This window comes from Sinohyriopsis cumingii, chromosome 9 (genome assembly GCF_028554795.1).
Source record: "Sinohyriopsis cumingii isolate HCF-2022 chromosome 9, ASM2855479v2, whole genome shotgun sequence".
NCBI classification, from domain to species: domain Eukaryota; kingdom Metazoa; phylum Mollusca; class Bivalvia; order Unionida; family Unionidae; genus Sinohyriopsis; species Sinohyriopsis cumingii.
In genome coordinates, this window is record NC_142969.1 from 76,431,726 (window position 1) to 76,457,763 (window position 26,038).

The 26,038-nt window shown below is 34.3% G+C and overlaps 1 protein-coding gene across 4 annotated transcripts in view; it reads right to left on the bottom strand.

Annotated features, from left to right (window-relative positions):
- LOC149792052 (semaphorin-5A-like) overlaps positions 1-26,038 on the bottom strand; it is a 499,542-nt gene that overhangs the window by 116,567 nt on the left and 356,937 nt on the right. For all 4 annotated transcript variants that reach the window (XM_089970552.1, XM_089970548.1, XM_089970549.1 and 1 more), the window contains 2 exons: positions 8,375-8,474; positions 1,982-2,090 (listed from right to left, as the gene is read on the bottom strand). In XM_089970552.1, the coding sequence (XP_089826678.1) occupies positions 1,982-2,090; positions 8,375-8,474 (209 nt within the window). The remainder of the gene's footprint in view (positions 1-1,981; positions 2,091-8,374; positions 8,475-26,038) is intronic.

The window sequence follows — 26,038 nt, forward strand, 5'->3', positions numbered from 1 at the left end:
CATGATATATTAAAGGAGCTTGGGGAAAACTTCAAGGAATTTGTCGAGAAAATCAACAACTTTTGCAAGATAAATAACTTTCTTGTTTAAATGTAAGTAGTTTTCAAGGCAACCCCTCAAATTCAATAATTTTTTTAAAGTTGCATGAATCATGCATAGCTGTCTATTTGATGATTGCCACTAAATGTTTCTTTGCATGTTGTCACTGAATGTTTATTTCATGGTTGCCACTCAATGCTTATTTGATGGTTGTCACTGAATGTTTATTTCATGGTTGCCACTCAATGCTTATTTGATGGTTGTCACTGAAAGTTTATTTCATGGTTGCCACTCAATGCTTATTTGATGGTTGTCACTGAATGTTTATTTCATGGTTGCCACTCAATGCTTATTTGATGGTTGTCACTGAATGTTTATTTCATGGTTGCCACTCAATGCTTATTTGATGGTTGTCACTGAATGTTTATTTCATGGTTGCCACTCAATGCTTATTTGATGGTTGTCACTGATTGCTTATTTGATGGTTGCCACTGGATGCTTATTTGATGGTTGCCACTGAATGCATGTGTCATACATTTTCTTCTTGGAATGAAAAGTTTTCTGAAATCTTATACAGTAAAATATGTCTTGAAAAATGGCTGCTATTAGAGACCACTTCTACTGGAAGATCAGATTCTCAATGCATGGTTTTTATTGACTATATGGTGTTACAACCTATTAAAAATAATATTCTGTCTTGAGAAATCATGAAATTTTACAGAAACAATGGTCAACCAAGACTCGTTCTACTGAACTATCAATTTATCTTTGAATAAAATATGTGTGTGTGATTTGGATTTATTAATGTAGCTTTAACAATTTTTGAGTCATATCGCTATGATGTCTGCAGTGTGGCAGTTTATAGTGATGTCTAGAACTGGGGCATCATGCCGCAGACATGTTGCATGATGTTTCACCCAGTCCTATTATCCTGACATAAGGCCGACCAGTCCTAACGCTAAACTCTTAATGCTGAGCGCCAAGTGAGGCAGCTGCTAGCACCATTTTTAGAAGTCTCTGGTATGACTCAGCAGGAATTTCGAACCCACAACCTCCCACATCAGAGGCAGATGCTCTAACCACTTAGGTCACCACAGCAGTTTCATCCAAAAAGATGAAACCTTAAACCACAAAACTTTATATTAAGGCCTCAACTGATGAAGTGATACCCATGTGTTGCCAAGTTCAAACAGGCAAGACAAAACATCTACACAAAATTTGACATCATTAATGCCTCCACTGTCTTGCCATGTTCATCAAGGCAAGACAAAACATCTACGCAAAACTTGACATCACTAATGCCTCCACTGTCTCACCATGTTCATCAAGGCAAGACAAAACATCTACACAAAACTTGACATCATTAATGCCTCCACTGTCTCACCATGTTCATCAAGGCAAGACAAAACATCTACACAAAACTTGACATCATTAATGCCTCCACTGTCTCACCATGTTCATCAAGGCAAGACAAAACATCTACACAAAACTTGACATCATTAATGCCTCCACTGTCTCACCATGTTCATCAAGGCAAGACAAAACATCTAGACAAAACTTGACATCATTAATCCTCCACTGTCTCACCATGTTCATCAAGGCAAGACAAAACATCTACACAAAACTTGACATCATTAATGCCTCCACTGTCTCACCATGTTCATCAAGGCAAGACAAAACATCGACACAAAACTTGACATCATTAATGCTTTACTGTCTCACCATGTTCATCAAGGCAAGACAAAAATTCTACACAAAACTTGACATTTTATTATCTCCATTGTCAATGTGATATCCATGTCTCACTAAACTTATCCTAGCCCTGAAAACGTGGTTGATTGAAGTATCCACAGATAAAGTATGAAACCAAATTCTGTGATCTCTTATAAAAGGTTTTCTCTTAATGGCGATCTTTAAGACAGGTTTTGCCAATTCTTTTTACCTCTGTTTGTCCTTTTTGCATACAAGTTCTTTTGGTCAGGTCATCTGCCTGCCAGGAAGTATTTTCAAAACTCTGTAAGTCATTAACTGAGAGACGGAATAGGCTGTCCCTGAAATAAAAATATTGATGGTTAAAACAAGTGAAGATCAAGGTCATGTTAATTACAAAATGACATTTCAAGGGCAAAAAATAACTTACAATGCAAGTTGTTTTCCAGACTTTTCATAATGACCAAATAAGTGTTGCCTTGATATAGAATAACTAATGTTCAGGTTTACATAGTCCATTTCAGGAAATTTAGTTTACAATCTGTTCTGAACAGCATGGATTCTGATCTGTCAAAGGATATACCAAAGTAGATTATGGTAAACAATGTTTACAATGCGAGCACATTGTACAGATCCAAATATAGTATATCCACATTTCTCATCATCTACAGGATACAGTACACTCTTGTTATAATGCAGTAGTCAGAGTCCAAAACCACTGACCACAAAAGTACCAAACTCTGTAGAGGACCATATATTTATCAAATGTTGTAGAGGACCATGTATGTACCAAACTATGTAGAGGACCATGTATGTACTAAACTATGTGGAGGACCATGTATATACCAAACTATGAAGAGGACCATGTATCTGCCAAACTATGTAGAGGACCATGTATGTACCAAACTATGTAGAGGACCATGTATGTACCAAACTATGTAGAGGACCATGTATGTACCAAACTATGTAGAGGACCATGTATGTATCAAACTATGTTGAGGACCATGTATGTAACAAACTATGTTGAGGACCAATGTACATAAAACTCATCACAGTATCCTTTGGTGTAGCACTTTCAATGTACATAAAACTCATCACAGTATCCTTTGGTGTGGCACTCTCATCACAGTATCTTTATGTGTGGTTATTTCAATGTACATAAAATTCATCACAGTATCCTTTGGTGTGGTCCTCTCAATATACATAAAACTCATCACAGTATCCTTTGGTATGGTCCTTTCAATGTACATAAAACTCATCACAGTATCATTTGGTGTAGCACTTTCAAGGTACATAAAACTCATCACAATATCCTTTGGTGAAGCACTTTCAAGGTACATAAAACTCATCACAGTATCCTTTGGTGTAGCACTTTCAATGTACATAAAACTCATCACAGTATCCTTTGGTGTAGCCCTTACAATGTATATAAAACTCATCACAGTATCCTTTGGTGTGGCACTCTCATCACAGTATCCTTATGTGTGGTTATTTCAATGTACATAAAACTCATCACAGTATCCTTTGGTGTGACACTTTCAATATACATACAACTCATCACAGTATCCTTAGGTGTGGCACTCTCAACATACATACATTTCATCACAGTATCCTTTGGTGTGGCACTTTCAATGTACATACATTTCATCACAATATCCTTTGGTGTGGCAATTTCAATGAACATACAACTCATCACAGTATCCTTTGGTGTGGCACTTTCAATGTACATACAACTCATCACAGTATCCTTTGGTGTGGCACTCTCAATGTACATACAACTCATCACAGTATCCTTTGATGTGGTCCTTTCAATGTACATACAACTCATCACAGTATCCTTTGGTGTAGTACTTTCAATGTACATAAAACTCATCACAGTATCCTTTGGTGTGGCACTTTCAATGTACATACATTTCATTACAATATCCTTTGGTGTGGCACTTTCAATGTACATGCAACTCATCACAGTATTCTTTGGTGTGTTCCTTTCAATGTTAATACAACTCATCACAGTATCCTTTGGTGTGGTCCTTTCAATGTACATACAACTCATCACAGTATCCTTTGGTGTGGCACTCAAAACATACATACATTTCATTACAGTATCCTTTGGTGTGGTCCTTTCAATGTACATACAACTCATCACAGTATTCTTTGGTGTGGTCCTTTCAATGTACATACAACTCACCACAGTATCCTTTGGTGTGGTCCTTTCAATGTACATACAACTCATCACAGTATCCTTTGGTGCGGCACTTTCAATGTACATAAAACTCTACACAGTATCCCTTGGTGTGGTCCTTTCAATGTACATAAACTCATTACAGTATCCTTTGGTGTGGCACTTTCAATGTACATACAACTCATCACAGTATCCTTTGGTGTGGCACTTTCAATGTACATAAAACTCATCACAGTATCCTTTGGTGTGGCACTCTCAATGTGCGTACAATTCATCACAGTATCCTTTGGTGTAGTCCTTTCAATGTACATAAAACTCATCACAGTATCCTTTTGTGTAGCTCTTTCAATGTACATAAAACTCATCACAGTATCCTTTGGTGTGGCACTCTCATCACAGTATCCTTATGTGTGGTTATTTCAATGTACATAAAACTCATCACAGTATCCTTTGGTGTGACACTTTCAATATACGTACAACTCATCACAGTATCCTTAGGTGTGGCACTCTCAACATACATACATTTCATCACAGTATCCTTTGGTGTGGCACTTTCAATGTACATACATTTCATCACAGTATCCTTTGGTGTGGCAATTTCAATGTACATACAACTCATCACAGTATCCTTTGGTGTGGCACTTTCAATGTACATACAACTCATCACAGTATCCTTTGGTGTGGCACTTTCAATGTACATACAACTCATCACAGTATCCTTTGATGTGGTCCTTTCAATGTACATAAAACTCATCACAGTATCCTTTGGTGTAGTACTTTCAATGTACATAAAACTCATCACAGTATCCTTTGGTGTGGCACTTTCAATGTACATACATTTCATTACAATATCCTTTGGTGTGGCACTTTCAATGTACATACAACTCATCACAGTATCCTTTGTGTGGTCATTTCAATGTAAATACAACTCATCACAGTATCCTCTGGTGTGGCACTCTCAATGTACATACATTTCATCACAGTATCCTTATGTGTGGTTATTTCAATTTACATACAACTCATCACAGTATCCTTTGGTGTGGCCCTTTCAATGTACATACAACTCATCACAGTATCTTTTGGTGTGGCACTCTCAACATACATACATTTCATCACAGTATCTTTTGGTGTGGCACTTTCAGTGTACATACATTTCATCACAGTATCCTTTGGTGTGGCACTTTCAATGTACATACAACTCATCACAGTATCCTTTGATGTGGTCCTTTCAATGTACATAAAACTCATCACAATATCCTTTGGTGTGGCATTTTCAATGTACATACAACTCATCACAGCATCCATTGGTTTGGTCCTTTCAGTGTATATACAACTCATCACAGTATCCTTTGGTGTGGTCCTTTCAATGTACATACAACTCATCACAGTATTCTTTGGTGTGGTCCTTTCAGTGTATATACAACTCATCACAGTATCCTTTGGTGTGTCACTCTACACATACATACATTTCAATACAGTATCCTTTGGTGTGTTCCTTTCAATGTTAATACAACTCATCACAGTATCCTTTGGTGTGGTCCTTTCAATGTACATACAACTCATCACAGTATCCTTTGGTGTGGCACTCAAAACATACATACATTTCATTACAGTATCCTTTGGTGTGGTCCTTTCAATGTACATACAACTCATCACAGTGTTCTTTGGTGTGGTCCTTTCAATGTACATACAACTCACCACAGTATCCTTTGGTGTGGTCCTTTCAATGTACATACAACTCATCACAGTATCCTTTGGTGCGGCACTTTCAATGTACATAAAACTCTACACAGTATCCCTTGGTGTGGTCCTTTCAATGTACATAAACTCATTACAGTATCCTTTGGTGTGGCACTTTCAATGTACATAAAACTCATCACAGTATCCTTTGGTGTGGCACTCTCAATGTGCGTACAATTCATCACAGTATCCTTTGGTGTAGTCCTTTCAATGTACATAAAACTCATCACAGTATCCTTTTGTGTAGCTCTTTCAATGTACATAAAACTCATCACAGTATCCTTTGGTGTGGCACTCTCATCACAGTATCCTTATGTGTGGTTATTTCAATGTACATAAAACTCATCACAGTATCCTTTGGTGTGACACTTTCAATATACATACAACTCATCACAGTATCCTTAGGTGTGGCACTCTCAACATACATACATTTCATCACAGTATCCTTTGGTGTGGCACTTTCAATGTACATACATTTCATCACAGTATCCTTTGGTGTGGCAATTTCAATGTACATACAACTCATCACAGTATCCTTTGGTGTGGCACTTTCAATGTACATACAACTCATCACAGTATCCTTTGGTGTGGCACTCTCAATGTACATACAACTCATCACAGTATCCTTTGATGTGGTCCTTTCAATGTACATAAAACTCATCACAGTATCCTTTGGTGTGGCACTTTCAATGTACATACATTTCATTACAATATCCTTTGGTGTGGCACTTTCAATGTACATACAACTCATCACAGTATCCTTTGTGTGGTCATTTCAATGTAAATACAACTCATCACAGTATCCTCTGGTGTGGCACTCTCAATGTACATACATTTCATCATAGTATCCTTATGTGTGGTTATTTCAATTTACATACAACTCATCACAGTATCCTTTGGTGTGGCCCTTTCAATGTACATACAACTCATCACAGTATCTTTTGGTGTGGCACTCTCAACATACATACATTTCATCACAGTATCTTTTGGTGTGGCACTTTCAGTGTACATACATTTCATCACAGTATCCTTTGGTGTGGCACTTTCAATGTACATACAACTCATCACAGTATCCTTTGATGTGGTCCTTTCAATGTACATAAAACTCATCACAATATCCTTTGGTGTGGCATTTTCAATGTACATACAACTCATCACAGCATCCATTGGTTTGGTCCTTTCAGTGTATATACAACTCATCACAGTATCCTTTGGTGTGGTCCTTTCAATGTACATACAACTCATCACAGTATTCTTTGGTGTGGTCCTTTCAGTGTATATACAACTCATCACAGTATCCTTTGGTGTGTCACTCTACACATACATACATTTCAATACAGTATCCTTTGGTGTGGTCCTTTCAATGTACATAAAACTCATCACAGTATCCTTTGGTGTGGCCCTTTCAATGTACATAAAACTCATCACAGTATCCTTTGGTATGGTCCTTTCAATGTACATACAACTCATCACAGTATTCTTTGGTGTGTTCCTTTCAATGTTAATACAACTCATCACAGTATCCTTTGGTGTGGTCCTTTCAATGTTCATACAACTCATCACAGTATCCTTTGGTGTGGCACTCAAAACATACATACATTTCATTACAGTATCCTTTGGTGTGGTCCTTTCAATGTACATACAACTCATCACAGTATTCTTTGGTGTGGTCCTTCAATGTACATACAACTCACCACAGTATCCTTTGGTGTGGTCCTTTCAATGTACGTACAACTCATCACAGTATCCTTTGGTGCGGCACTTTCAATGTACATAAAACTCTACACAGTATCCCTTGGTGTGGTCCTTTCAATGTACATAAACTCATTACAGTATCCTTTGGTGTGCACTCTCGATGTACATACAACTCATCACAGTATCCCATATAGTAGATACTGAATGTATAAATTTTCAGATATCTACAGATGCCTCTATACAACCTGTCTGAGATATATTACAGACAAACAGACAGTGATAACTATTATACCAGAATTTTACATAGCAGAGTGATGAAAAGTAAAATTTATTGTGGAATGATGTGTTCGACCTGTTAATGCCACTATGAAATAATTGCTTTCTAGTAATGTGGATAATATGGAAATCCTGCATAAACATTTGACACATAGTAATATCGGACAGAATTTCACTTGAATACAGCAACTGAAGTGAAAGTTCAAAACTTTAACAAAGAGCAAATTATATAGAGTAAATTCCTTTGATTTATGCTATATGGATAACTTAAATGTTTACACAGTAAATGTTTTTCTTTTTGCAATCAAAGTGACCTTGACCTTGACCTTGATCTTTACACCATGAAATAAATGGTCTTCTTCCTTACCATAAAAGCAAGCCATCCACAACCATCACACCAAATATGTGACATAGAACTAATGTTACTGTGCAGCAACCAATTTTCTTCTTTCAAGCATTGACCTTGACACTGACATTTTCAATCCAAATCCAAAAGCTTTCTTCCTTATCCCAAATGCAAGCCGTCCATAAAGTTTGGTTGACGTATGTCATGTAGAACTAATGTTACTGTGTGGACATTGGTAATAAATGGAAGAATGGTCATCTTCATAACACTACACACTACATGCTCCACCTTAATGGCGGGTGTCAAAACAATTTTTATAACTGTAGCAATGTTGTTACTGTTGGATGTCTGGCTAATTACAAGTTCAACAAAAGACCTGCTATTACCTTGCTCCGACAAGAAGCTGGTTATTCTTTTCATCCACTAGTAATTGCACATATCCGACAATATTTGAATCTTCAAACACTGAGGAATTCTTAAGCAACTCTGCAATGAGAAATTATAAATCAAGAGTTACACAAGCAATTAGTCATGAATTTAATGATTCCTAGATAACAATGTTCAAAATTTTATGACTATTATTGCTTTTTTACCTTTACTGGTAAGAGTTCTAGTTCTTAATTGATCAGATTTCAGCAAGAGTTGGTGCATCAGGAAAATTAAACCAGAGAAGCCCAAGAAAATCACAAACTATGGATGGGTGATCACATACCCTTGTCTGAACCATGGGCCCAATCCAGGACTGCAGAAGAGCAAATCAAATATCCTACCATGAGGCCATACAGCAAGGGCTGGCCTTAGGATGATTGGACCGATTTGGCCCAATCAGACCCTGTGCTCACAGAGGCAAACATGTCAGTCATTTTTAAAAATATATCTATAGTGAGAAAGTAATTTTAAAGTGATGGAAGAAAATTTTAAGTTCAGTATCATATAAAACTTGTCTAAACATTTAGTTTCAAATGCCATGCTTAAGGGGGCCCAACATGTAAATCCAGGGGGTGCCAACAAAATGATCCAAAATGGGTCCCGCGTTTGCTAAGGCCATTCCTACATTCAGGCACCAGTACCTTAAATACTGTGCCTGTACAAACATGAATGTCACCACTACTATAATAGCTTTCATGAATGTCACCACTACTATAATAGCTTTCATGAATGTCACCACTATGATAATCGCTTTCATGAATGTCACCACTACTATAATAGCTTTCATGAATGTCACCACTACTATAATCACTTTCATGAATGTCACCACTATGATAATAGCTTTCATGAATGTCACCACTACTATAATCACTTTCATGAATGTCACCACTATGATAATAGCTTTCATGAATGTCACCACTACTATAATCACTTTCATGAATGTCACCAGCAGGCATTCTTGCAAACAAAAGATTTAAGATCTTCAAAGTACAAAAAATAAAAACTGCCATCAGAAAGAAAAAAAGAATGCTAACCCCAACTACAACTAATTGTTGCTACTACTAATGTAAAATTAACATAAATATTACATTTTCAAATTCAATGTCAGGGAGTTTAGATATATTGACTGCATACTCAATAAGGAAATGTCTTTCCTCAAATGTAATGTAATTATGAAATTAGTGTGGAAAACTTCAATATACTAAACTCATCATATGGAACCAAAATCATAAAATTACTTCATATGATCTAGACCTTTGACCTCTCAGCAAGATAAGGATATGCTCTGTCCTAGTGTAGACCCCCTATGAAGTTTGAGTCCCATAACTAATAGGCTGCCCAGTGTAGACTCCCTATGAAGTTTGAGTCCCATAACTAATAGGCTGCCCAGTGTAGACTCCCTATGAAGTTTGAGTCTCGTAACTAATAGGCTGCCCAGTGTAGACTCCCTATGAAGTTTGAGTCTCGTAACTAATAGGCTGCCCAGTGTAGACTCCCTATGAAGTTTGAGTCCCATAACTAATAGGCTGCCCAGTGTAGACTCCCTATGAAGTTTGAGTCTCGTAACTAATAGGCTGCCCAGTGTAGACTCCCTATGAAGTTTGTATCCCATAACTAATAGGCTGCCCAGTGTAGACTCCATATGAAGTTTGAGTCCCATTACTAATAGGCTTCAACCAGTATCCAAGGGCATAGCACATTTGAGCAAAAGAATAAAAGCTAATAGAAAACTGAATTTATCTTGCATCTTGCATACATTCCTTGTCTATGGGTGGATGGTGGACAGAGATGGACATTACTGTCGCTATATTCCCTCACACCTTCTATTTGGGGGTGAAAGATTTATTAAATAAAATAGAAAACATGAAAATACAATTCTCTCTTCAAAATGATGACACACAAAGCTTTAGCTTGGAAGTAAATAGTCACTGGTGAATTGCAAATTTGTGATATGTTTAATCATTGTATTTAATATCAATGAACTGATATAATGTTATTAATGATATGTCTAAATCTTTGTATTTATTACTAATGTATTCACAATTCTATTGATATGTTTCAATTGTCACAGTTATGATCAATGTATAGAAATAATTCTATAGGTGATATATCTAAACAAATGGAGTTATGATCAAGGTATTGATATAATTTTATTGGTGATATGTATAATTCATGTAGTTATGATCAGTGTATTAATATAATTCAACTGGTGATATCTCTAAACCATTGTTATGATCAACGTATTGATATCAATCTACTGGAGATATATTTAAATCTTTTTAGTTATGGTAAATGTGCTGATAAAATTCAAATCGTGTTTTGTTTAAATCACTGTAGTTGTGATCAATGCAATGATATAATTACATTGGTAATATGCCTAAATTATTGTACTTATGATCAATGTGTTGATGATATAATTCTATTGATGATATGGCTAAACCATAGAAGTTCTGATCAATGTATGATATAATTCTATAGGTGATATGTCTAAACTGATGTAGTTATGATCAATGTATTAATATAATTATATTGGTGATATGTCTAAATTGATGTAGTTATGATCAATTTATTGATATAATTCATATCAGGTTGAAACAAAGATTTTTAAAATTTTCAAGCTTATGTTTAAATTCTGTTTATATAAACCGATTTAAGTAAAAATGATGTAAAAATTTGAAGATATTGTAGTCTTGACCTCTGTGTTTTATTATCTTGAGTTAGAAAATGAAACATTAATTAATAAACCACACTTAAATGGCAAATATGAAATTTCTATTTCATGGAGACGTAATCAGTACAATACAGAAATATATGTGCACAAAACATAGACAAGGAATACCATAAGAGTTTGTCTAATCCACTGTATAAAATGCTTGCAAATATTTTGAAACACTTTCCCTTTTTAAAATGCCAAGTATTTGAAGAAATTCAGAGCACCAAACATGAAAAAATTGTTAAAATTAATTAAATGCTTATGCATTCTGAAATCTCTGTTTTATTGAGCAACACCTGTCATGAATTCAAATGACATTCATGCAGAAAAAAAATAACCCTTCAAAAATACTTCTCATTTTATGTCATATAAAAGTTATAAATTATGTGGCACACTACTTCCTCCCTTAATTTATAGCTGAATAATTTGTTAAGTATTACAAGTAAATTTGTTTCTCAAAGTAACTTTCAATCATGATTCAAATGCCTTTTTATGTGACTGAAATCATACCAGGTGCTTTTCTCCAGGTGATGTAGATAATATCTCACCTGTTATTTTTCTCACCCAAGCAGTACAGGTAAATCAATAAGTCACAATAACTGATAATCAGGTACAACATTAGTTTTTGTGGCAGAGAAGGGACTGAGTTGTTTAGTTTCTGAAAACAAATATTTTCTTTTAATGCAAAGCTAACCAACCTTTTATCAATTGGCTAAAAAGATAAAATTAATTTGAAAAATGTGCTGCTCATAAAGTATACTTCAATAACTGTGGAATTATAGTCTGCTTTCATATTGACCTGAGTGTATTGTAAGAATTTAAAGAAAATAAGGAGAGCTAGTAGGAAAGAAAAATGTCAGACCTTTGAAGTCTATGTTGCTCTTTATAACTTTCCTTTTAGTAAAATTTCATTCAAAATTCCATTTTAGACCACCTAAGGTTTTTAACAGGAGTTTTAGTGTCATATCACCATTGTAATGATGGAAACAAAGACTGGTTTATAAATAGTTTTAGATACAATTTAATTTTTGAGAAATGGAATTTCAAACTTTGTGTGCGGAATCAGTATTAAATCTTATTTTGGAAACATTAGGCAGCATGAAAAATACACCAGTCTGTCTGCCTGAAAAATATCACCAGTCTGTCTGCCTGAACAATAACACCAGTCTGTCTGCCTGAAAAATATCACCAGTCTGTCTGCCTGAAAAATATCACCAGTCTGTCTGCCTGAAAAATATCACCAGTCTGTCTGCCTGAACAATAACACCAGTCTGTCTGCCTGAAAAATAATACCAGTCTGTCTGCATGAAAAAACAAAACAGAATAAACTTATTCTGAATACTGACAAATGAAGGATGTAAAACAATTAATAAAGCTTACTCATAATAATGAAGTAGAAAAGAAAAAAATAATGTACTCATAATAATGAAATAGATAAAAAAAATAATAATGTACTCATAATAATGAAGTAGATAAGAAAAATTAATAATGTACTCATAATAATGAAGTAGATAAAAAAAATTAATAATGTACTCATAATAATGAAATAGATAAAAAATTAATAATGTACTCATAATAATGAAATAGATAAGAAAAATTAATAATGTACTCATAATAATGAAATAGATAAAAAAATTAATAATGTACTCATAATAATGAAATAGATAAGAAAAATTAATAATGTACTCATAATAATGAAATAGATAAAAAATTAATAATGTACTCATAATAATGAAATAGATAAAAAAATAATAATGTACTGATAATAATGAAGTAGATAAGAAAAATTAATAATGTACTCATAATAATGAAGTAGATTAGAAAAATTAATAATGTACTCATAATAATGAAGTAGATTAGAAAAATTAATAATGTACTCATACTTTGGTCTTATAACCTTAGAGCATTTTAGTTAAAATGCTTGAATCTGCTAAAAGTCAGACAGCAAAGGAAAGAAAAAGTCCATTTGGACTCTGGACCAAAGGTAGCTAGGGATGAGAGAGTACTAAGTGTGTATGACATATTTAAAATACCAGACTGGATCCTCAAACAACTTTGCAACATTTGGGGAGAGTTTTGTTTGTTTTATTTAAAATTAAGCATCCAGTCTTAATAGACTGGATCAGCAAGAGACAAAGTGCACTTTTTTTCTTTTTTTTTCTTTTTTCTTTTTTCAATTTAGACTTAACTGTTCTCACTTATGTAATCCAGCTAATTTAGAGTCTAAATTCGTACAAGTTCTCCATGAATGGCAATAAAGTGCTTTATAAGCAATACATGTGTTTTGCAGGAAGAATAATAATAATAATAATAATAATAGCATTATACAGTTAAAGTTCCTTATCAACAACCAACAATTACAGGTTAGATTTTTTTCCTCATGGGCAGATGGGTAGAGGCTAGAGTGGATAAAGTACTTTGTTGTAGAATTTTGCACTAGTCAAAATAGTCTTCTTTTGACTCTCATACTGGTTAATGTACAGAACTGTTGGTGAGATGAAGTGCTTTACTATCATACTGGTTAATGTACAGAGCTGTAGGTGAGATGAAGTGCTTTACTGTCATACTGGTTAATGTACAGAGCTGTTGGTGAGATGAAGTGCTTTATTATCATACTGGTTAATGTACAGAACTGTAGGTGAGATGAAGTGCTTTACTATCATACTGATTAATGTACAGAACTGTAGGTGAGATGAAGTGCTTTACTATCATACTGGTTAATGTACAAAGCTGTAGGTGAGATGAAGTGCTTTATTATCATACTGATTAATGTACAGAGCTGTAGGTGAGATGAAGTGCTTTACTATCATACTGGTTAATGTACAGAACTGTAGGTGAGATGAAGTGCTTTACTATCATACTGATTAATGTACAGAACTGTAGGCGAGATGAAGTGCTTTACTATCATACTGGTTAATGTACAGAACTGTAGGTGAGATGAAGTGCTTTACAATCATACTGGTTAATGTACAGAACTGTAGGCGAGATGAAGTGCTTTACTATCATACTGGTTAATGTACAGAGCTGTAGGTGAGATGAAGTGCTTTACTATCATACTGGTTAATGTACAGAACTGTAGCTGTGATGAAGTGCTTTACTATCATACTGGTTAATGTACAGAGCTGTAGGTGAGATGAAGTGATTTACTATCATACTGGTTAATGTACAGAACTGTAGGTGAGATGAAGTGCTTTACTATCATACTGGTTAATGTACAGAGCTGTTGGTGAGATGAAGTGCCTTACTATCATACTGGTTAATGTACAGAGCTGTTGGTGAGATGAAGTGCCTTACTATCATACTGGTTAATGTACAGAACTGTAGGTGAGATGAAGTGCTTTACTATCATACTGGTTAATGTACAGAACTGTAGGTGAGATGAAGTGCTTTACTATCATACTGGTTAATGTACAGAACTGTAGGTGAGATGAAGTGCTTTCCTATCATACTGGTTAATGTACAGAACTGTAGGTGAGATGAAGTGCTTTACTATCATACTGGTTAATGTACAGAACTGTAGGTGAGATGAAGTGCTTTACTATCATACTGATTAATGTACAGAACTGTAGGTGAGATGAAGTGCTTTACTATCATACTGATTAATGTACAGAATTTTAGGTGAGATGAAGTGCTTTACTATCATACTGGTTAATGTACAGAGCTGTAGGTGAGATGAAGTGCTTTACTATCATACTGGTTAATGTACAGAACTGTAGGTGAGATGAAGTGCTTTACTATCATACTGGTTAATGTACAGAGCTGTAGGTGAGATGAAGTGCTTTACTATCATACTGGTTAATGTACAGAGCTGTAGGTGAGGTGAAGTGCTTTCCTATCATACTGGTTAATGTACAGAGCTGCAGGTGAGATGAAGTGCTTTACTATCATACTGGTTGATGTACATAGCTGTTGGTGAGATGAAGTGCTTTACTATCATACTGATTAATGTACAGAACTATAGGTGAGATGAAGTGCTTTACTATCATACTGGTTAATGTACAGAGCTGTAGGTGAGATGAAGTGCTTTACTATCATACTGGTTAATGTACAGAACTGTAGGTGAGATGAAGTGCTTTACTATCATACTGATTAATGTACAGAACTGTAGGTGAGATGAAGTGCTTTACTGTCATACTGGTTAATGTACAGAACTGTAGGTGAGATGAAGTGCTTTACTGTCATACTGGTTAATGTACAGAGCTGTTGGTGAGATGAAGTGCTTTACTATCATACTGGTTAATGTACAGAGCTGTAGCTGTGATGAAGTGCTTTCCTATCATACTGGTTAATGTACAGAGCTGTAGGTGAGATGAAGTGTTTAACTATCATACTGATTGTTATAAAGAGCTGTAGGTGAGATGAAGTGCTTTACTATCATACTGGTTAATGTACAGAGCTGTAGCTGTGATGAAGTGCTTTACTATCATACTGGTTAATGTACAGAGCTGTAGGGGAGATGAAGTGTTTAACTATCATACTGGTTGTTATAAAGAGCTGTAGGTGAGATGAAGTGCTTTACTTTCATAGTGGTTAATGTACAGAGCTGTAGGTGAGATGAAGTGTTTTACTTTCATACTGGCTAATGTACAGAGCTGTTGGAAAGATGTGGTGTTTAACTTTCATAATGGATTATATAGAGAGCTCTAAGTCAGATGAGGTGCTTGGGTTTCATACAAGTTGGAATAAAACAAAGAGCTGTTGGTAAGATGAGGTGTTCAACTTTCATACTGAATGATATACAAACAAAGAGCTGTGGTGAAGACAAGGTCATTGACTTTCATACTGAATGATATATCAACAAACAGCTGTACGTATGATGAGTTGTTCAACTTTCATACTGGATGATATATCAACAAATAGCTGTTGGTAAGATCAGATGTTCAACTTTCATACTGAATGATATATATACAAAGAGCTGTAGGTAAGATGAGGTTTTAACTTTCATACTAGATGATATATAAACAAAGAGCTGTAGAGAAGACAAGGTGTTTGACTTGCATACTTGAAGACACATAAGAAAAGAGCTATAGGTAAGATGAGGTGTTTGACATTCGTACTGGATGACACATAAGAGCTGTAGGTAAGACTAGGTGTTCAACTTTCATACTGGATGACACATAAGAGCTGTTGGTAAGATGAGGTGTTCAACTTTCATACTGGATGACACATAAAAAAGAGCTATAGGTAATATGAGATGATATTTCTGCCCCATATAAGGAACTATAAACATAATAGTTGTAAATCTGGCAATCATGGGTTGGAGCCAACATGTTTGCATTTTCTCCAGTGTTTCTTGGAAAACAGAGTTTAAAAAACAAGATAACAACAACTAAAATTATTGCCACCACCACCTACAATGGTATGGCCACAGGCAAAAACATTTCTACTTTTAATTACAACCCAGTGCTTCATGGGGATGTGGAATATATCATTGTTAAATAACAATGGCATTACAATTTCTTGGCTATCACCTCTAACAATATCAAGAACTGTACGCTTGATATTTTAAGACAGAATGCCTATTTTTTGTGCAAGAATTACAAAACTGTATGTGAAACTGACAGCTATTTTGTCAGATACAGACAATTTTATGGAGTATTTTGTGAATTAGGATCTTAAAAAAGTGACATCAAAGATTTGTGTGCTATGTCACATGTTGAAGGTAATCTGGCAGCCATTTGTGACAAGTAACAGAGGTTTTAATAATTTCTGATTACAAAGTAGAGGTGTTTCCATGGTGATATCCATTTCATAGTTCCTGTAGAGGCAATGAAATGGATCACAGAGTAAGCACACAAATCTACTCTAAAATAAGAGGCCGTTAGAGGTAATGCAAAAAAAGACAGAAATCAATGGAGACTGAAAAAAGTGCATGTCAGAGACAGACAAATTGAAATGATGAAATGTTAAGAGAGACAGAGACAAAATAACATCATATAATTTCCTGAGATTCATGTCTCAAACTTGTTAATGCCAATAGATATAATTCTGCATCATTAGGCAGTACCCTTCATTCAGGGTCTGGTGCCAAGTGGGAGGTTGAACTAAAAAAAAGGAGAAAAAAAACATAGTTCCAGGACTGGAATTATTTTCTATGTTTTAGACTTCCTCTCAATAGATCTAAAGCAGACCTGACCAAACCTCTCATGGATAAATGAACCTTTGTGAGTCTCAGGGTAATATTGGGATTTAGAATGCATGGGGACGTGCAGGCATAAATATTAGGTTCAATCAGTAAAAAATGTTTTCTAAAAAGTCTAAATTTTAGAAAACTATTGGAAACTAAAAAATGGTTATAAGCCTCACTGAACCATTGTCATTTTAATGTATGTATGCATGTACATCTGACAGCACATCAGCACAACAATGGTTATAGACTAAGCATTAATTATAATATGTATTAATATGTATGCTGGGATAAATTCAGGCCTAGAATTTAACATAAACCTATTGGTTGCCAGAAAGACTAGCAGACTGATACATTTGCTAATCATCTTGAATATTCACTAGTACTTCTCACAAAATGCTGTCTGTCAACAAGTAAAACATTACTAGCCATGTAATACTGAAATTATGAAAACAACTAGCTTGATATGAAATTTAGTCTCTAGATATGAAAACAACTAGCTTGATGTGAAATTTAGTCTCTAGATATGAAAACAACTAGCTTGATGTGAAATTTAGTCTCTAGATATGAAAACAACTAGCTTGATATGAAATTTAGTAGCCTCCAGATAAGAGACTACCAATTATGTTGCATCCTGAAATTAACAGTTATGTCTGTATTCTGTAGTAAATAATCAGTCATGTGATCTGTATGCTGTGTTCAATAACCAGTCAGGATCTGTATGTTGTGGTAAATAGCCAGTCATGATATGTATGTTGTGGTAAATAACCAGTCATGATATATATGCTGTGGTAATGTACCAGTCATGATATGTGTGCTGTGGTAAATAACCAGTCATGATATATATGCTGTGGTAATGTACCAGTCATGATATATATGCTGGATTAAATTACCAGTGATGTATGTATGATGTAGTAAATTACCAGTCATGATATGTGTGCTGGGGTAAATTACCAGTCATGGATGTATGATGTAGTAAATTACCAGTCATGATATGTGTGATGGGGTAAATTACCAGTCATGGATGTATGATGCAGTAAATTACCAGTCATGATATGTGTGCTGGAGTAAATTACCAGTCCTGGATGTGTGCTGGGGTAAATTACCAGTCATGGATGTGTGCTGGGGTAAATTACATCATGGATGTGTACTGGGGTAAATTACATCATAGATGTGTACTGGGGTAAATTACATCATGGATGTGTACTGGGGTAAATTACATCATGGATGTGTGCTGGGGTAAATTACATCATGGATGTGTACTGGGGTAAATTACATCATGGATGTGTACTGGGGTAAATTACATCATGGATGTGTACTGGGGTAAAATACCAGTCATGGCTATGTACATGTTCCACTCCAACTGCAACTTACTAACATGTCATAAATGTGAACCCAAGAACAATGTCTTTGCATTTCTCATCGATACAAATGAATGATGCAAAAATTAATTAAGACTTTAAAAATGATTTTTACTAAAATCTCAGATTATTCTGTCAAACTTCACACATAGTTTCCTGACTTTTTGAAACAAATATTTCCTCAATTTGTCCATGAAGAAATTGTCTATTTTTAAAGGGTTATTTATGACACTGACAGTACAATTTTTTCCTTTTCCCATAACATCCAACTGGAATCTGTATTACTAGAAACAAGTTCATCTATGTTGAAATTCATATTTAAGTTTTGCAACTATCTCATTTAAATTGTACATGACCAGGCCCAGCCCTAGGGCAAGGCAAACAAGGCAACAGCCTTGGGCACCGCACTTTCATGCAATGCAAATTTTTTGTGCTTGAGGCACCACACTCATCGCTTGCATCCTTGGGCCCTGCATGCTGCCTTGGGCCCTGCACATCCAAGTCCGGGCCTGTACATGACATCTTTATTCCACTTAAATGCATAATGTCAAACATCTCATTTAAAATTTAAATGTCACCTTCATTCTTCTCAATTGCATCATGCGAAATATCTTATTTAAAATGCATATTTTTTCTGTTTAATTTCCTGAAGAGAAGTTTTTACCATTCTCTAGACATCATTAAGTATAACCAGAGATATTTGCCCCTTCATAAAATATGGTGAAAACATACAAAAATAGGAACTTCTTTCTGCTAATTCAGAAAACCAAGTTGATCATGCAAAAAGTTCTTTGGTCAGCAGCTGGACAATGTATCAATACAGGAAAGCTATATCAGGAATGATTAACAGTTGCCAGCATGAAAGGTGATAAATTAGACTGAGGGCTATAAATCAGATGGAATGATTTAAGGGCTGATGCCTGTTCAGGGCAAAAGGTTTCCCTGATAAAAACTTGCATTTGATAGACAGGGGTCAGAAATTTTCAGTAAGTAGTCATATACAGTACACATTCATTATAATGATGTGCATGGAAGCCATGAATTATAATGCCTTATAGTGAAATATATGATACAGCAATCCCTCATTATAACACTGTCAATGGAAGCCATGGATTTATACTGCATTATAGTGAAATATATGATACAGCAATCCCTCATTATAACACTGTCAATGCAAGCCCTGGATTTATACTGCCTTATAGCAAAATATATGATACAGCAATCCCTCATTATAACACTATCAATGAAAGCCCTGGATTTATACTGCCTTATAGCAAAATATATGATACAGCAATCCCTCATTATAACACTGTCAATGAAAGCCCTGGATTTATATCCCTCATTATAACTTTATTTACTATGTTGTTGTTCAGGGGTTTAACACCATTTCTCAGCACTAAATAGGCTAGACATAGCAGCCAGTGTTACTGGTGTTCCAAGAAGAACCCAGGAAATACCAGTAAGAGCCACTCACCCATGGGAAGCTACTGGCAGCTTTCTCACATACCCACATTGTCCCAGCCCGAAACTTGAACCCACATGGACAAAGTGAGATGGCTGTGATTGTTAAAGGCGAGTGATTTAGACTACTTGGCTACAAGGGGCCCAGGATGGAGATACATTGTGTCAAGGACCTCTTACTGAGTCATAAAAGGTACATCATATATTATTTACTATGGAGATACATTGTGTCAAGATCTTATTGAGTCATATAAGGTACATGATACACTATTTACTATGGAGATACAATGAGTCAAGGAGATCTTATTGAGTCATATAAGTTACATTATACACTATTTACTGTGGAGATACAATGAGTCAAGGAGATCTTATTGAGTCATATAAGTTACATTATACTACTTACTATAGAGATACATAGCGTCAAGGAGTTTTTATTGAGTCATACAAGTTACATTATACACTATTTACTATAGATATATATTGTGTCAAGGAGATCTTATTGAGTCATATAAGGTACATTATACACTAATTACTGTGGAGATACAATGAGTCAAGGAGATCTTATTGAGTCATATAAGTTACATTATACTATTTACTATAGAGATACATAGCATCAAGGAGTTTTTATTGAGTCATACAAGTTACATTATACACTATTTACTATAGATATATATTGTGTCAAGGAGATCTTACTGAGTCATATAAGGTACATCATACACTAATTACAACGTAGAATATTGTGTCAGGGAGATCCTATTGAGTCATTTAAGTTACATTATACAATTTACTATAGAGATACATTGTGTCAAGGAGACCTTATTGAGTTATATAAGATACACCATACACTAAAATGGGGAGTCATTGTGTCAAGATCTTATTGCAAGTAAAAATGAAGTAAAGGAAAAATGAAATAACTTTGGGAATAATAAATATATGAACATGCATGTACATTCATTGCAAATTGCTGGTTGATTGATTGGTTGACTGGTTAGTTAGTTGGCTTCTAATGGCTGTGTATTTTCCATATACACATTTAGGCAGCTGACTTGGACTGCATGGGTAGAACTATATAAATACAACTTAATATGTTTTCATTTTGCAAATAGTTATTTACTGTGTTATTTTTGTGCCAATTGTATCTGCATTTTTGCTGACATTATTTTCATGTTTTGTCATTTGTACCCAAGTGGCTGAGTGGTCTAAAGTGCTCACCATTCCGGATCACTATCATCTCACCTCTGTCTGCGTGGGTTAGAGTCCAAGGCTCGGCTAGCGTGGGTATGTGGGAAAGCCTGCCAGTAACTTCTCGTGGGTCAGTGGTTCTTCCCTGGGGTTTTCCAGGGTTCTTCTTCCACCAGTTATACTGGCCGCCATGCATAGCCTATCTTGTGCTGAAAAATGGTGTTAAACCCCACAACAACAAAATCATTTGTACCACATTTTCTTTCTGAAAATATAATATATTTTATGGACTTTCAGTCTGTTGAGCTTAAGTGTTGGCAAAGAAAACTTCTATATTGTGAAAAGGTGAGTCAAGCATTTACCAACCAATGGTCAACATACTTGATATAACTTTACATCACTGACAATGACCATCAGTGAATGGGAGACCACTCTAACACTTTCAAAGTCTGCTATCAAGTGCCATAGATAAGTTTAAATAACTCTAAGTCCCTTATATCCCAATATTTCCAATACAAAAGATAACACACTTGTGATGTTGACATTGGTGCCTCCAGTAAATCATGGAAAATGCTTCATACAAGTCTCCCCATTGTCTCATTGTAAGTGGACTTAATAGTGTACTATAAATCAACTTAAGTACTTTAGTGGGTCACTGAATTCCAGTGGATATCTGGAAAAGGTCAAGTTCTAAACAAGAATAGAAAAGGCAACAAGAAACCACCAACATAATTTACGAACAAACATGAAAGAAATTTTAATCCTGGTTTGTGCAAATATAACACCACTATATCAAATATATCATATATGCTGGTAGCAAAGCACGTACTTTGATCCCTTACTTAAGATTAATCCTTTAACATTTTATATTTAAGTACTCATACCTATTTTAAAATGTAAATTACTCTGCTAAATTTAAATTATGCAAGTAAAAATCATTTATTTATAAAATAACATTTTTCATGGAAATAAATTGCAATACATTCCTGCCCCCAAACTGGTATTGGTTTATAAGTTTTATTTTAGAATATGATCAAGTATTTGGAGCAGATCTAGAATCATTCTACCTCCTATTTGTAGACTGTGTGTACCAATTGTAATATGAATAATATAAATCCTTTTCTACTAATACCAGCCAGTAAATCAAAATGAACACAGTGCAACCATACATGTGTACCTTGATACACATGAGGCTGACTGGTACATTATACATTTCGCATTGCTAGGTGCTTATAATGCTATACAGAGGAACCATACAAGGGAGTGATACCAGTCAGGTCATCTTATAATGGGATGCACTATATATACATATAGTATAGTAATCCTTCATTATAAGACTGTTCATGAGAACACAAAAGTGTACCATTACATAAATGAGGTTATCTTATACTCAGAGGTATTGTATTATACAGTACAGTGCTCCATCATTCAAAGGTTGTTGAGGGTAACCAAAAAGTATGTGATATATGCATTGTCAATTTGTACTGGTATACATTATACATAGTAGAGTGCTACTGTGCTATTACAATGTTCAGGGAAACACAAAAATGTACCCTGACATGTGTACCATCATAAAAGCCTTATACTGGGGTATACCATATGTAAAATAGAATTCAACCAGTTTAATGGGATTCACAACCATACCTGTGTAATATCAGAGACAGCATTAGACTGGTGTACTTGATAGTGAGAGAGTTGCTGTAATTGGGTTAAACGCCATTTTTCAGCACACAACAAGCTATGCTGGGCACTATAATTGGTGGAGAAAAAAACCTGTGAAAACCCCAGAAAGAATCACAGAACTATGGAACCTACTGGCAAGCTTTTTTATGTAACCACATTGGCCGAGCCTGAGACTTGAACCCAAGCAGACAGAGGTGAAATGGCAGTGATATGTAACAGTGAGCACTTTAGACCACAAGGCCACTATAGTGAGATAAACTATTGTATATTGATCCATTTAATCTTACATACCAGTGGTTTATATGGCGATCAGTATTGGTGTTCAAATCCTACTGCGCACCAAAACTAGAAATACTTGGATGTTGTCATTAATGACAAGACTAGAAATACTTGGATGTTGTCATTAATGACAAGACTAGAAATACTTGGATGTTGTCATTAATGATGAAACTAGAAATACTTGGATGTTGTCATTAATGATAAAACTAGAAATACTTGGATGTTGTCATTAATGATAAAACTAGAAATACTTGGATATTGTCATTAATGATAAAACTAGAAATACTTGGATGTTGTCATTAATGATAAAACTAGAAATACTTGGATGTTGTCATTAATGATAAAACTAGAAATACTTGGATGTTGTCATTAATGATAAAACTAGAAATACTTGGATGTTGTCATTAATGATAAAACTAGAAATACTTGGATGTTGTCATTAATGATAAAACTAGAAATACTTGGATGTTGTCACTAATGATAAAACTAGAAATACTTGGATGTTGTCATTAATGATAAAACTAGAAATACTTGGATGTTGTCACTAATGATAAAACTAGAAATACTTGGATGTTGTCATTAATGATAAAACTAGAAATACTTGGATGATGTCATTAATGATAAAACTAGAAATACTTGGATGTTGTCATTAATGATAAAACTAGAAATACTTGGATGTTGTCACTAATGATAAAACTAGAAATACTTGGATGTTGTCACTAATGATGAAACTAGAAATACTTGGATGTTGTCATTAATGATAAAACTAGAAATACTTGGATGTTGTCACTAATGATGAAACTAGAAATACTTGGATGTTGTCACTAATGATGAAACTAGAAATACTTGGATGTTGTCATTAATGATAAAACTAGAAATACTTGGATGTTGTCATTAATGACAAGACTAGAAATACTTGGATGTTGTCATTAATGACAAGAATAGAAATACTTGGATGTTGTCATTAATGATAAAACTAGAAATACTTGGATGTTGTCACTAATGATGAAACTAGAAATACTTGGATGTTGTCATTAATGATGAAACTAGAAATACTTGGATGTTGTCATTAATGATAAAACTAGAAATACTTGGATGTTGTCATTAATGATAAAACTAGAAATACTTGGATGTTGTCACTAATGATAAAACTAGAAATACTTGGATGTTGTCACTAATGATGAAACTAGAAATACTTGGATGTTGTCATTAATGATAAAACTAGAAATACTTGGATGTTGTCACTAATGATAAAACTAGAAATACTTGGATGTTGTCATTAATGATAAAACTAGAAATACTTGGATGTTGTCATTAATGATAAAACTAGAAATACTTGGATGTTGTCATTAATGATAAAACTAGAAATACTTGGATGTTGTCGTTAATGATAAAACTAGAAATACTTGGATGTTGTCATTAATGATAAAACTAGAAATACTTGGATGTTGTCATTAATGATAAAACTAGAAATACTTGGATGTTGTCATTAATGACAAGACTAGAAATACTTGGATGTTGTCATTAATGACAAGACTAGAAATACTTGGATGTTGTCATTAATGATGAAACTAGAAATACTTGGATGTTGTCATTAATGATAAAACTAGAAATACTTGGATGTTGTCATTAATGATAAAACTAGAAATACTTGGATATTGTCATTAATGATAAAACTAGAAATACTTGGATGTTGTCATTAATGATAAAACTAGAAATACTTGGATGTTGTCATTAATGATAAAACTAGAAATACTTGGATGTTGTCATTAATGATAAAACTAGAAATACTTGGATGTTGTCATTAATGATAAAACTAGAAATACTTGGATGTTGTCATTAATGATAAAACTAGAAATACTTGGATGTTGTCACTAATGATAAAACTAGAAATACTTGGATGTTGTCATTAATGATAAAACTAGAAATACTTGGATGTTGTCATTAATGATAAAACTAGAAATACTTGGATGTTGTCATTAATGATAAAACTAGAAATACTTGGATGTTGTCACTAATGATGAAACTAGAAATACTTGGATGTTGTCACTAATGATGAAACTAGAAATACTTGGATGTTGTCATTAATGATAAAACTAGAAATACTTGGATGTTGTCATTAATGACAAGACTAGAAATACTTGGATGTTGTCATTAATGACAAGACTAGAAATACTTGGATGTTGTCATTAATGACGAAACTAGAAATACTTGGATGTTGTCATTAATGATAAAACTAGAAATACTTGGATGTTGTCATTAATGATAAAACTAGAAATACTTGGATGTTGTCACTAATGATAAAACTAGAAATACTTGGATGTTGTCACTAATGATGAAACTAGAAATACTTGGATGTTGTCACTAATGATGAAACTAGAAATACTTGGATGTTGTCACTAATGATGAAACTAGAAATACTTGGATGTTGTCACTAATGATAAAACTAGAAATACTTGGATGTTGTCATTAATGATAAAACTAGAAATACTTGGATGTTGTCACTAATGATAAAACTAGAAATACTTGGATGTTGTCACTAATGATAAAACTAGAAATACTTGGATGTTGTCATTAATGATAAAACTAGAAATACTTGGATGTTGTCACTAATGATAAAACTAGAAATACTTGGATGTTGTCACTAATGATAAAACTAGAAATACTTGGATGTTGTCACTAATGATAAAACTAGAAATACTTGGATGTTGTCATTAATGATAAAACTAGAAATACTTGGATGTTGTCATTAATGATAAAACTAGAAATACTTGGATGTTGTCATTAATGATAAAACTAGAAATACTTGGATGTT